General features: G+C 35.9%; 1 protein-coding gene across 2 annotated transcripts in view; it reads right to left on the bottom strand.

Moving 5' to 3' along the window:
* Positions 1 to 13,792, bottom strand: part of Rab3c (RAB3C, member RAS oncogene family) — a 214,352-nt gene that overhangs the window by 88,195 nt on the left and 112,365 nt on the right. For both annotated transcript variants that reach the window (XM_013025246.1, XM_013025247.1), the window contains exon 3: positions 10,872 to 10,990. In XM_013025246.1, coding sequence (XP_012880700.1) covers positions 10,872 to 10,990 — 119 coding nt within the window. The remainder of the gene's footprint in view (positions 1 to 10,871; positions 10,991 to 13,792) is intronic.

Genomic DNA, 13,792 nt, shown 5'->3' on the forward strand with positions numbered 1-13,792 from the left:
CTTTCTCTAACTTGGAGGCACAGAAAGGACTTTTGTTAAGTGTTTGTAAAGCCCTCACAGCTCTCCTGAGCAGCCCAGACTTCCAGTCCTTTTGCTGATTGCCTCTGTCCTTCCTCAAAATAGAGCTTTAATGAATAACTCTGCTCTCATCCTGCATCTTTCTTCCTGCCTCTCCATTCCCTTCCCAGATCTGCATAGCTGTAGATGTTACATTGGAAAATTAAAAAGTAAAAATTAAGAAAAAATGAAAAAGAAGACATTTTCCTCATAGCTTAAGGAAATCTTTTCTAAGACAAATAATCCTATCCTGCTCCAAAATTAAGCCATATTTGGTGCTTTTTCATTACATATTATAAGGTCACAGAATGTAAAAGTTACTAGCAGTTCAGAAAGGATTCATCTTCAGAATATAAAGTATAGAAGTGAAGATTTACATAAATTACCGTAATAATACACACTTAAAATTCATAGTTTAGTAAAAATGAAATGATAAGGGAATCATTTCCACTGTAGCAAAGCCTCTGTTTTCAAGTTGCTTAAATATTTGATATGCAATTAGAAGTGCTGGATTTAGGGCAGTGGATACAGTTAGTTTTAATTGTACTTAACACCTTGAATACCAGAGAGTAAATCTGCCCAAAATAGCATGTTTAGCACCAAGTCTAGGGAATTCAGAGAGATGTGAAGTTGAAGAAAGGGGTTTATTGTAGATGGGGTTATTGCTTGGATAGGGAGACAAAATATCTGTTGTACTATTTGAAAACAAACAAAACAAGCCACTGGCTTCAAAATTTGGGGAATCAACAAGGGCAAGAGGGAGAAAGAACATCAAAGGTTAAATCAGATGCAAATTAGAGTATTTAGGCTAGGAAGATGGGCTGGAGTTATGATCACTGATGTGTTCTTTAACTTCACAGAGCTCCTGGATGTCTTAAGGCCATTTTCTATAAGATGGTGTAGGAAAGAAACAGTTTTTAGTTTTTATTTAGTTTTAAATAAAGTATACTTCATTGTTCTCTTTACTATCTAGCTTTTTGTAAGTGCTATAGAATTGCATTGTGGATTAATTTAGTGGTATGTTTGTTGATTATGAATAAGTAAATGGACACTGAGTTACAAAGAATCTGTCCTTTATTCCCTGTTTCTGGGAAGTAACCCTGAAAATGGTGGAAGGTGGGATTCTGCACATGACTGGAATGTCTTTGTCTTTCCTGGTGGTTTCCTTGCAGAATAAATGATATTTTATGATAATGAGATGATCTGGGATGGGAGATAACCATGCAAGAAAGGACAGATATGTGATTAAGTGGTTAGAATTTTGAGTCATATGTTATTAGACACACCTTCAAAGAAGGAGATGGGTTGAAAAATGTGTTCATCTATGTGGGCAACTATTCAACCAACTATACATATGTTATGAAACACCAAAAAAACCTCTGAACACCAAAGCTTAGATAAGTGAACCTTGCTTTTTCATATGTTTCATATTATCACATACAAATGTGCCAGGAGCTTCATGATTGAAATGCTGCCCAATCTTGCCATTTCTCTCTTTGGTTCATTCTGATTTATATTTCTTTGCAGTTATATACATATACATACATACTCTCTCTTTCTCTCTCACACACACAGGTACTCAGAGATAGATAAATAGATAGATAGATAGATTCATAAGTGTACTTTCTCGAGTTCTGAGAGTCATGCTGGTGGATTATGGAACCTGAATGGAATTTTTGGAACCCTCAAAATTTTATCCATCTGCTTTGAAGTTAGGGCAGACTTGGGATCACAAACTTGTGGTTGGTATCTTAAGTGAGGACAATCTTGTAAAAATTGGTCCTCCAAGGACCTCATATATAAAATATACTTAGAATTCAAAAAATTAAATCTCCCTTCAACAAATCCTCAAAGAAACAACTGCACAATTAATAAGTGGGCTAAAGATTTAAAGAGAGACTTCTCTGAAGAGGAAATAAGAATGTCCAATAGACACATGAAGAAATGCTCAACTTCTCTGGCCATAAAAGAAATGCAAATCGAAACAACATTGAGATTCCACCTCAACCCAGTTAGAATGGCTATAATCAAAATTTATTAACAACAGATGCTGGAAGGGATGTGGACAGAAGGGAACCTTACTGCATTGTTGGTGGGAGTGTAAACTTGTTCAACCACTTTGGAAAGCAGTATGGAGGTTCCTCAAAAGACTCCACATAGAACTCCCCTATGACCAGCAATCCCACATTTGAGCATTTACCCAAATGATCACAAACAAGGCCATACTAAGGCTACCAGCACAACTATGTTTATTGCAGCATTATTTACCATAGCTAAGATATGGAAGCAACCTAGATGCCCCTCAGTAGATGAATGGATCAAGAAAATGTGAGATATGTGTGTGTGTGTGTGTGTGTATACATGTATGTATATATATATATATACACACACAAATATATGAATTCTATGCCTCCATCAAGAAGAATGGCACTGCCATTGTTAGGAAATATAAAGACTTGAAAAAGATTATACTAAGTAAGCCAGACCCAAAGAAACATAGGTTCCATGGTTTCCCTTATTTGCAATAACTAGTATATGTCTAGGATAATCTTACAAGACAAGTAGAAAAGGTCAAAAGCTAAGCACATATGACCATATAAGATGGTGCTAAGTGAAATGAGCCAAGATATGAGAAATGAACCCAAGATAGACACAAGAGGTTTTATCTTTGTTGCTGTTGTTTTTAACGTACTTATGATGTACTCTATGATTACTTTTGTTTCTTTTGTATGTTCTTCTCCCGTGATATAACCCCTGTTTTCACCATTCCAGTACTCTGCATCTTATAAATACATTTTTCTAATTTGGGGAGGGGAGGGGAAATAACAAAAGGCTGAAACAAGGATACAGGCTGACCCATTGTAACAATGAGAGCTACAAGACATTATTAAAAATGATCTTTACAACTTGAGGAAGGGAGAAGGAGTTTGGGAGGTGGAGAGTGATGGGGAAGGGAAGGGGTGGCTGGAGAAAAACAAAGGAGGGTGTAACAATGCTCAAGAGGAAATGTACTCATTACCTTACTCATGTAACTATAACCCCTCTGTACAGCATCTTTACAACAAAAAATATAATAAATATTGGTTCTCCAATCATTTGTTTGAATAACTAAAGGCATACTTTAGAATGTCAATTTCAAAAAGTTCATTCCATTCAGGAGTGATTAGAATGAATTATATTCAAGAACTAGATTTCATGCAGTCATTGTGACATCTCTCACTGAGATTTCACTATACTATAAGAAGGAAAATTATTTTAAAAGTTAGTGTGATATTCATATGTAAAAATTAGATGATAAAATACAACAGAAATGTATATAAGGAATGTTCCATGTTACTCAGTCAGTAGAGATATAAGATGGAGTCACAGAGACTATGATATAAGACTGGATTGCTTATAACTTTCCTTTACTTACACTATGACTCTTACTGTTGTTTTGAAAATTGATGACTCAGAAAGGGAAAGATGTAAGAATACTTCCCATAAGATTCCATAGCTTATTGAATCATATATATATATATATATATGTATAAATATAAATCAGATATATCATATATATAATCAGACAGGTAATGGACTGCATATATTATCACCTATAAATATTGATCACCTAAACAAATACAAACAAATACAGTGCTCCCATGACTTATATGCTATTCTATTTTTTCTTCTAAATAGTTTTCTTTAATGTTTAATTGTCATTTCCAAGGAGTATATTTATATGGAGTTAGTTGATTTACAACTGATAATTAGGATATTTATATTCAATAATCTAACTGCAAAAATAAATAGCCATGTCTTATTGTGGGCCTACCTATAGTTCTAGCTATTTAGAAGGTGGAGATCAGGACCATATTTTGAAGTCAGCCTGGGCAAAAAGTTAGCAAGACCCATCTTAACAAATAACAGGTAATACATATCTATAACATACGTAGCATGATTGGGAGGACTGTTGTTTGTGACTGATCCTGGGGAAAAGTGTGGGACCCCTAATTAAAATATAATTACAGTAAAAAATGCTAGAGTGTGGTTCCAGTAGCAAATGACAGCCTAGCCAATGCAAGGCGTTAAAATCTGAATACTTCCAAAAAAATGAACAAACTTCTCAATGGTAAATAAATAAGTTGTGATCCATAATTCTCCACTTAGAGTAAAGAGATTTACATCGAACATACAGTGAAACATTTTTATAATTGGTGAGAGATGAGACTGGTTGTGTCTACTTAGATTTAGAAGAGTGTATCTTTATACTCATTTCATAGTGAGTGATGCCTTATTTACTTGGTGATTGGACAAACAGTAAATAAATGCCAATGATATTTAGCAGGATATACTAAACATGTTTACTCAGGTTAGTGAGTAGACTGGAAGGGAAATCGTTCCTGATGGATCTGCATTTATAGAAGTGGTCACAGTGTGCTTTCACTTTTAAAGCCAAAAACGGTTCTCTAAACAGGATCAGCAACAATCTTGTAGCTTTGCTTTCAAATATAAATCATTACAAATTCCATCTAGAAACCAAGCTAGAAGATCTAGAACTGGAAAATGGGCTTCTCTGAGGAATTACATGACAAGTGTAATTATTGTCTCTCAAAAAAATTTACCCTCAAAGGCAGATAACTAATTTTAGAGAAAAGAGCATACATTTTAATAGACAGAGACCTGGGGAATCCTGCTAGAAATACTGGTATTGCTATAAATATTGTGACACAAAACTGCACATTAGAAACTTCCAGGAAGTATATTTTTAAAGTGCAAGTGAAACAGAACAAATGGCAATTGTATTTACATAACACCTTTATTCAAGAGTGCAAGTTTTATGTTTAATCTTTAAGTTCCTTATATACCCTGACTGGAGTAAGGCTGAATCTATTAGAATTTAGGTTCTTGTATTCACATTACTGTCAATATTTAAGGACTGCCGCTTCTTAAGTATAGCTGATGTTAGTTGGGCATCAAAACACAAAATCACACAGGATGGGTACCCTCCATTCTCTTAGTACCTTCTGTATACATACATAATCAATATACTAACTACTAATTTATGCTTCCAGTTTCAAACTATTTGGTATTTACTAGACTGAACACACACACAGACACACACATACACACTCACAATTCTCTGTGATCAGAATATAAATCCAGGTTTGCCTATTGGGCCTATTCAGTATTGGATGACTTGTTTAATTCAAGGCTTTACATTTTTAATATATTGCATTATTCATGAAGCTAATTTCTATGTCACTGTCCAGCCTGATAAGTTTGTTGGGGGTAATCAGAAACAAATGCATCAAATAGAGTGTGTAAACAACAACAACAACAAAACTAGAACCCAAAGGCAGAAAGTTGGCTGACTGGACAGAGTAATAAAAATCAAAGTCAACCATCTCATTTGGGGTAAAGCAATGCAATCCTCTGCCTTCTTGTCTTAGATCATCAATTAGCATCATTTTTATAGTCTATTTGGCATCACATTTTTTATTTCTTCTACTATTTAGTTTGGTCTACTTATTTTGCTTTTTTATGTATGAGCATATGTATATGATTTTACTGATCAAAATTACTGTCAAGTATGGTGTTCAAGTGTTGCCTAGTGTTTTTGAGCACAGGAAGGTTGTAATATGTTTTATGGAAAAAATCCATGTGTTGGATAAGTTTCTTTCAGGCATATATTATGGCATTGTTTGTCATAAGATGCATTAATATATCATAGTTGTGTATATGTCTCCAGAGGTGCACACACACAACTATAATGTCTTTCAGTAAAAACACATATAAACCATGGCTATATATTAGTCTGTTGGAAGAATGTTATTTTGGGGCTCTCAAGCACCTCAACATAATTGCTGTGATTAAAGAGCATGAACTATATTTTGAAATTAGATACAAGATATAACAATAATTTTTAAATGATTGGAGATAGAGTCAGAAAATGAGAGCTTTTGCGAGTGTTATTTACTAAGATGTTAAAGACAATTGAAGAAGCAGGATGTTTTGGTTTTATTTTTGAAGGGAGTCACACCATAGGGTGACTTAAACTTCAGTTTAATTTATATTTTCTATACAAAAAAAAACTGTTTCATAGCTGCCTCAGACCAACTATAAGAAATGTAGTCATTAGCATCCAAAAAGAGAAAAGAGGCTCCTGGAGCGTCAGTTGGGCTAGTAGTGAAAGTATAGGGTCAGACATTTTGCTCTAATCCTACCACTCCCCTTCTGATCTGTAACAGAACTGATTTAGAAAAGAGGATTAGGAAGCTCTGAATAAAAGCTTAGTAACCACTCATCAAATCTTAGTTGTTGCTATCAGGCTAAAATTATGTTATCTTACAGTGGTATATTTGGGGGGAAAGAAGAAACAAACAAAATGTCATAGGAAGAGAATATTGGAAGGTAAAGCTTTGTTCTAGTTCTGGCACAGTTGCAATGATACCCTGAAAATCACAGAAGCGATTATTTAAAACCGATATGAATTTGGTGTTAGACTTTTATCCTTAGGCTGGTAGGGATTTTTTTCATCAATCTGTTCACCAGATTTCCAGCTTTAAACAAACTCTATATTTTTAGTTCTTTATTGTGTTATAAAAAGCAGAATGAACAAATGAGATGGAGGAGGATATAAGACAATGATATTCTCCAACAGGAAATTCAGCAGTGTTTGGCCATGTCACACTTTATATAGAAAAGCATTAAAGGAACAGATGGAGAAGATTTTTAAATAAAATTAAAATGTACAGTGTAGAGATTCTGAGTCATCGTACTAGACTTTCATAAAGAACCTAGACAACTTACCTAGATTTTGTATATTTGAGGCTATGTTCCAACTGGAAGGTAAAAAAAAGAGGAAGGAACGAAGGAGGTGAGATGAGAGGGAGGGAAGAAGAGAAGGAAAGAGGAAAGAAAGAAAGAAGGAAGGAAGAAAGGAAAGGAAAGGAAAGAAAAAAAGGACATGAACACAGACGGAGACTGGCACATAGACTAGTAAGAGTCAGAGTAGGAAAAAAGGGGGGTTAGGAAAAGGTGATAAGAAATAGTTACAAGGTAAATTTGATTGAAGTATATAATACACCTATATAGAAAAGCCACAATTAAATTTATCCATTTGTAAAATTAATATATGATATTAAAAAGAAATAAAATATAGGAATTCAAAAAATTGAAAAAAGAATAGGAAGCAGATATTGGGTTATTCTATATTCAGTACTAGGGAAAAAAAGGCTTAGTAACAATCCAGTAAACACAACAAAGTGCAATCAAATTGCAATAGTCTGAAGGTTTTCTATGAGGTCTATAGAAAGTGCTAGAGTGGCATTTGAGAGGCACTCAGAAAGTCAACATGGTTGAACTTGGTGGTTTATAAAGTGTGATGAGTGAAAGAGTCTAAATCAGATAGATGGGTAATGGCAGACCTACTAACTGAGATAGTGCTGGCACAGGTAGCAAGTACAATATGTAAGAAATTAGCTGTCAAAGACCAGATGCTCAATAGTGTTGCTGAATAATTTTTAATAAAACCTAAAAATGCCTATGTAGCTTTGTAGAAAACTGATTGAATAAGTAATGATTTAAATGATGGACTTCTTGGATTTTAGAAAAATCTATGGATGAAGTAGAAGATTGTAGAAAAAAATATAAACTGGAGGACAGTATACAAAAGAAAACACAGAATTTGAAGTGTTTGGGCTCATATTCAGGAGTAATAAATTGTTCCATATGATTGAAGAATAATATGAAATGAAGCTGTAAAGAAGTAAGGGCTTTGTGATATAGTATGTCTGAAAGTCAGACTGCAAGTTGTCATATTAATTTCAGAATGGAATCATGGCTCATGAGAATTTGGCAGAGGTCTTCATAAAATTCAAGATCCAGTTGTTGTGGAAGAATCTTGGAGTAGCCAATGAGAAAGTAATGATTGGAAAGGTAAAACTCTGAATTATGAAATATCAGTTTGGTAGCTCAATGAGAGTAGAAGCAAAAAATAACAATATATTTCACAAGGATGGTCAAAAAAGAAATGGAAGGGTAGCAACAGATTTAAAGGATATTTTGAGTCAATATGTGTGAGCTAGCTCCCATTAGAATGGCTGAGTCTCCAGACTGGATTCAAGGTGGCCCCTGAGTAATAACCCTGAGTAATAAAGTATGTTATTACAATGAACAGAAATAATGATGTTACAAAAGTGAGCAGTTTTAGGGAAAGATAATCGATTTTGATACATTAGCAGGGTGTCCAGGTAGAGAAATATTTGGGGGATGTGGAAACGCAGCATAGCAGTTTATAATCAGACTAAACTAGAAATTAAAATTTGAAAGGTATCTGATGTCAATAATAAATGAATTTGTGGTAGTAAGAAGATGGCCAAGGACACAGAGAACAATAAAATAAAAAGCCACCAGAGCTTACTCACCCTCAGATGAGTGGAGGTGTGTGTGAGGTTTGAGAGAAGTCAAAAAGAGACAAGAATAATCGTGCCTTTCTAAAGAGAGAAAACAGAGCTTCCAAGGAATGGTAGTGTATATAGACTCGGATTTGAAGAGGAGAAACTCTGGAAATACAAGCATCAATGTGTTGTGAGATAGATGGGTTCAAGAGAAAATGAGTGAGGAGAGAGGAAGAGTATTTCTTGAGGCTTTAGGCTTTAGGGATGTGCTCCTGGTTTTACTGTCACTAGGGTTGAGCTCACAGTACCCTTCCAGGTATTTTCAGTGGCCAAGTAACTCTCATTGAAACAACAGGGCAAAACAAACTATGGGTGCAAATGGCATTTGGAACACTGAGTCTGGTTAGAACAAGCCCTGGTTAGAAGTGCTGGTCTCAACATCTTCAGAAAAAGACTAGCCAAAGTTAAATGAACATTTTTGCCTCAGTGATAGCTGTCAATTAACTAGATACCATAACACTACTAAATAAGCAGTAATTTGCGGTACTAATTTGCATGCTACTTTTATCCTAAATCAAATCCTTATATAGATACCTATATAGAAATTTTCTGTTTCCTTTCATTTTATAACAAACCTGCTGGTCTTTGGAGTTGTCTTAAGTTTGCACAATAATTTGACATGAACCAGAGGTTTTCATAACATTAAATCTAATAACAAAGGTCACTATGTCCTCTATGTCCTTCAGTACAAAACAATTAGATTTCCTACAGATACTACACTTACAGTCTTTTCAGTTTCTAAGTATATTTCTCTTCTGAGTTACTATTATCAATGTTATTATTTCATACATTGTAAATGTATATGTATGTATCTGAATATATGTGTACATATGATGAAGAAAGATGTGGATATCTTCCGGGAGAACAATCAGCATTTAAAAGAAACAACATAAAGCAAATCTAAGTTTTTAATGACAACTGACCTTCTTCAAGCTAATGATATGCATTAAAAAAAAGTCACTGAGGTTAATGTTACACAAAACAGAACAAGAATGAATGCTATTTGTTTTGCTTGCATATTTTCACTATAATCCTTATTCATAGATAAGCTGTGACTATTTAGAGTTAAAATGTGGTATGAATTCCCTCAGTCAGTGGTCACTACCATTGGGAGCTCAATTTCTCTTTCAATACCACACAAAACTTCAGCTAGATTCTGACTCTGAAAAAAAAAAAAAGCCCTTTTACAGGAGGAACTAATGACCATTCTCCTCTGCTATTCTGAATCCTCCCAAAGTACTGATGGGAGAGATAAGGAAGCCACAGTCATTATAGACGAAAGTTATGAGTTGAAAGGGTTTAGGCTCTATTTTTCCCATTACTCTAGTCCTTTGAAAAATTTCAGTTTGAATAACCCATGTAACAATTCTAGATAAGGAGTCAGTAAACTTTTCCTCCAAGTGGCCAGATAGGAAATACTTTAGTCTTCTCAGACCATATGGTTTCTGTTGCAGCTACTTAACTCTGCTGTTAGGGTGTGAAAGCACCACAGCCAATAAACAAATGAGCCTGGCTATGTTCCAATAAAACTTTATAAACAAACAAGTAGCAGGCTAGACTTAGCTTAAGGGCTACCATTTCTAAATCCCATGTACACTTGCAAACCTTTATTGAATTAAAAATACAAGGAAGTAGAGCTTTGGCCCAAAGTGGTAGAGTGCTACCATTGAGCAAAAGAGCTCAGAGACAGTGTCCAGGCCCTGAGTTTAAGCCACAGGAAGACAAAAAAAAGACAGGAAGGAAGGAAGGAAGGTAGGAAGGAAGGAAGGAAGGAAGGAAGGAAGGAAGAAAGAAAAGAAAGAAAGAAAGAAAGAAAAAGAAAAGAAAAGGAAGAAAGAAAGAGAGAGAAAGATTGATTTATCCAGGTGCAGGCAGCTCACAGCTACTAAGGAGGCTGATATAGGAGGATTGGAGTTCGAAGCCAGCCCGGGCAGGAAAGTCCATTAGACTCTTATCTCCAAAGAACTTCTCAAAAAAGCCAGAAGTGGTGCTGATACTCAAGAGGTAGAGCCCTTGCTTTGAGCAAAAAGATGCTCAGGGACAGTGCCCAGGCCCCATGTTCAAGCCTTAGAACCAGTAAAAAGAAAAGAAAAGAAAAAAATAAAAGGAAGGCACTCTATGGCAGGTTGGATAATAGGACATGAAGCACAGACATTTTTTTTAAAATGTAGGAATATCATCAAAATAACTTCCTATTGATCCCTTCACAATAGCCCTGAGCATAACCACCAATTTTTAGGCTTATGAAGCACAATCAGGATTGCTGTATATGATAAGCACAAAAATGACAATGCACCATGATCACTGCTGTAAAGGAAGTAAGTGGGAAGAAAGCTTCCATCATTAGTAACAGCTGTATGTGCTGTAACTTACCAATCTTGTACTGCATTGAAGGACTCTTCATTGGTAATGTCATACATTAAAATGAAGCCCATGGCCCCACGATAATAGGCTGTGGTGATGGTCCTGTATCTTTCCTGGCCTGCTGTATCCTAAAAAATAAAAGAGAATCTCTTAGAAATAAGGCAATACATCTTTGGCAGTGATTAACAACTCCAAAAGATGTTTCAAGAGATAAAAACACAAATGGAATGCACAGCTATCTATCATTTTTAACCTTATTTGCCTTATGATTTTATATGGAATCCCTGCAATACTCTAAAAAAACTTTTATTTTAGTAAAGATGGAAACCCCATTAAAGAACATCTAACTATGGAAAATAAAAATAAAGATGAGATTTACCTAAAAATCTGTGGCTTGTAGTTTCAAGCCAGAGAAATGTATTATTTCCATCATTGTGTGTTTATTATCTGTCCACAAATACAAGCCAATGTGGGAGAAAAGAGAAGCTTTAGAAAAAAAATCTCCTTTTAAGGAGCTTGTGGCTCAATTTCAGCTTATACAAGTGTAAAATGAGAATGAAAACACTAGCTTTGTGGGGATGTTTGAGTAAGGTAGATCTGAGTTTAGCTCCTGTTCTCCTGTTAGGTAGCTGGGGAGCACATATACAAGTTCCTAAGTCTCCAAACTAGACCCCTCTGAAGTTTAACACGTGTATCAGGGTTATGTGAAATAATTCATGTAGAGCACACAAACAATGGTCAATAAACCGCAAGTGCTGGCTGTGGTGGTTGAAATGTGGAGAAGGGATAACTCAAAATGGGAGATAATAGCCTACAAAAATAGCCTCAAAAAGAGAGTGTACATAACAGTTAAAATTGGGAATCAGAGACAGACACATGGAAACGGCTCTGTTACACTCCATGGATAATTGTGCTAAACAAATGATTCCTTGGGGGAGGGACATACAAAGAAACAAAAAAAATCATCTTATAAATATGTTAGAAATAATCGCAAGACAGGAAAACCATTTGGTCCTTATCTTGGGGTTCATTTCACCTAACATCAACGTATTTGACCGTTTCTGCGTGTCTCAGACCTATACTAGTTGTCCCTCCCCCACGATATAACCTGTTTTCCCTGTAGTTGATGTTGGTATAATTTGTGGAGGGGAAGGGTAAAAAAATTGTTTAAATAGGGATACAGGTGGGTCCATTGCAACAATGAGATGTACAAGATGTTATGTCGAAAAACGAACTTTACAACTTTGGTGGGGGGGGAGGGAACAAAGGAGGAGGCAACAATGCTTGATAAGAAATGTACTCATTATCTTGCCCATGTAATTGTAATGCCTCTGTATGGTATTTTCACAATAAAAAAATTATTCCTTATTTCAACCTGAGGATCTGAGGTATCATTTCTAATCCAAATGTTCTTCAGCTTTCCCTTTACCAAAAGCCTTGGGGACTGGGGTCTGGCTTCTCTTTCTTACGATGCTTTAGGTGCTCATTACTTTGGACAAAATGTGATTGTCCTTCTACTTAAGTCTGTGTCCTCTTCCTTACTTATCCCTGAAATGCCTCCTTTGTCTGCAGAAGGCATCTCAGCAATTTCTCCATTCCCAAGATTTAGAGGCCTAATGTGTTGGATGACACAGAAAGAGCTCCCTTTACAATGAAAATGAAATATCAGGAACCAGTGTTACCATGGACTCAAGCTAGGTATGTTCTTAACTCTCAGGCTTTCTCCTGTTTGGATCCTTATACTCCAAATGGCAAACAGTGAGAAGCTTAAGGTTGCTTACAATGCCTAATTTGTGTGACATATCCTATTTGGTTCCTATAAGTTCAGAGAAAGATGATGAAAGAGGTTAGGAATCAGTGAATGATCCTGAGACCATGTGGGCTGCATAACAAGTTGGATAAGAAATGAACTTATTACCTTACTTATGTAACTGCAACCCCTCTGTACGTTACATTGACAATAAAAAAAGGAAACTGAAAATTAGCTAAGGGTATTACTTTTCATCAAGCCAACAATAATGGATTCTACTGTTAGATCAGAGGACATCCTGGAATAATTAGAAGATGCTTGTTAGGTATGATTATGGATACAAGGTTTCAGGAATAGGACAAAAACAGCATATAGCCCTAAAATAGCAGAAACAAAGTAAAACCCAATGGAAGATCTTCTGGAATATACTTCCAGGGTCAGAAGACAAAATAAAAACTTCAGCATATGAAAAAAAACAAGAGGAAAATTCTTTAAACCTACAAAAGATATCGTAATAAATTTGAAATGATAGAAAAATCAGGTTATAACCTGAGAAATAACTACACTGTACCAGAAAGGACAGAGGCTAATATCTTTAATGGGTAGAGTGGTAGTAAAATATTAAACTTATAATTATAAAATGTATTAATAATTATAAATGCCTGTAAAAATTAAATCCCAATCATAATATTAGAAACAAAAAGCTTCCTAGTTACATTCCTATATAATAAATTTTACCAGGCAGGAGGAGTTCCGGGAAGATGGCGGAGGAGAAGCTGGAATCTGAACAAGCTCTCCCATAGAAAGCAGTTTTAGAATTCCAGTGAACAGTCCTAAGCCAGAGAATCACACCAAGTGTGCCATCACAGGACAGAGAGTTAGGCAAGAGAGGGGAAGCCAAGGCAAGGAGACACATCTGAGCGCTTGCCAGCAGCCGCCACGGTGGCGCCAGGGTTGCGGTGGCGACCGCAGGGCACCCAAACCTGAGCCACAGAGAGTCCGGGACGAAGGAGCCAGATGCAGCGGGCGAGCGGATTCTACTCAACACCAGCAAGAACCAACAAGGAGAGGACATCTTCATCCTGCAGTTTGCAGACCAGAGACGACCCAGGATCCAAGACTCGGCGTGAGTAGAAGCCCAACATCCTCACTCCTTCTCAGGGAGCAGAGGAGGGAAGGC

Source organism: Dipodomys ordii, unplaced genomic scaffold, assembly GCF_000151885.1.
Source record: "Dipodomys ordii isolate 6190 unplaced genomic scaffold, Dord_2.0 Scaffold83, whole genome shotgun sequence".
Taxonomy (NCBI): domain Eukaryota; kingdom Metazoa; phylum Chordata; class Mammalia; order Rodentia; family Heteromyidae; genus Dipodomys; species Dipodomys ordii.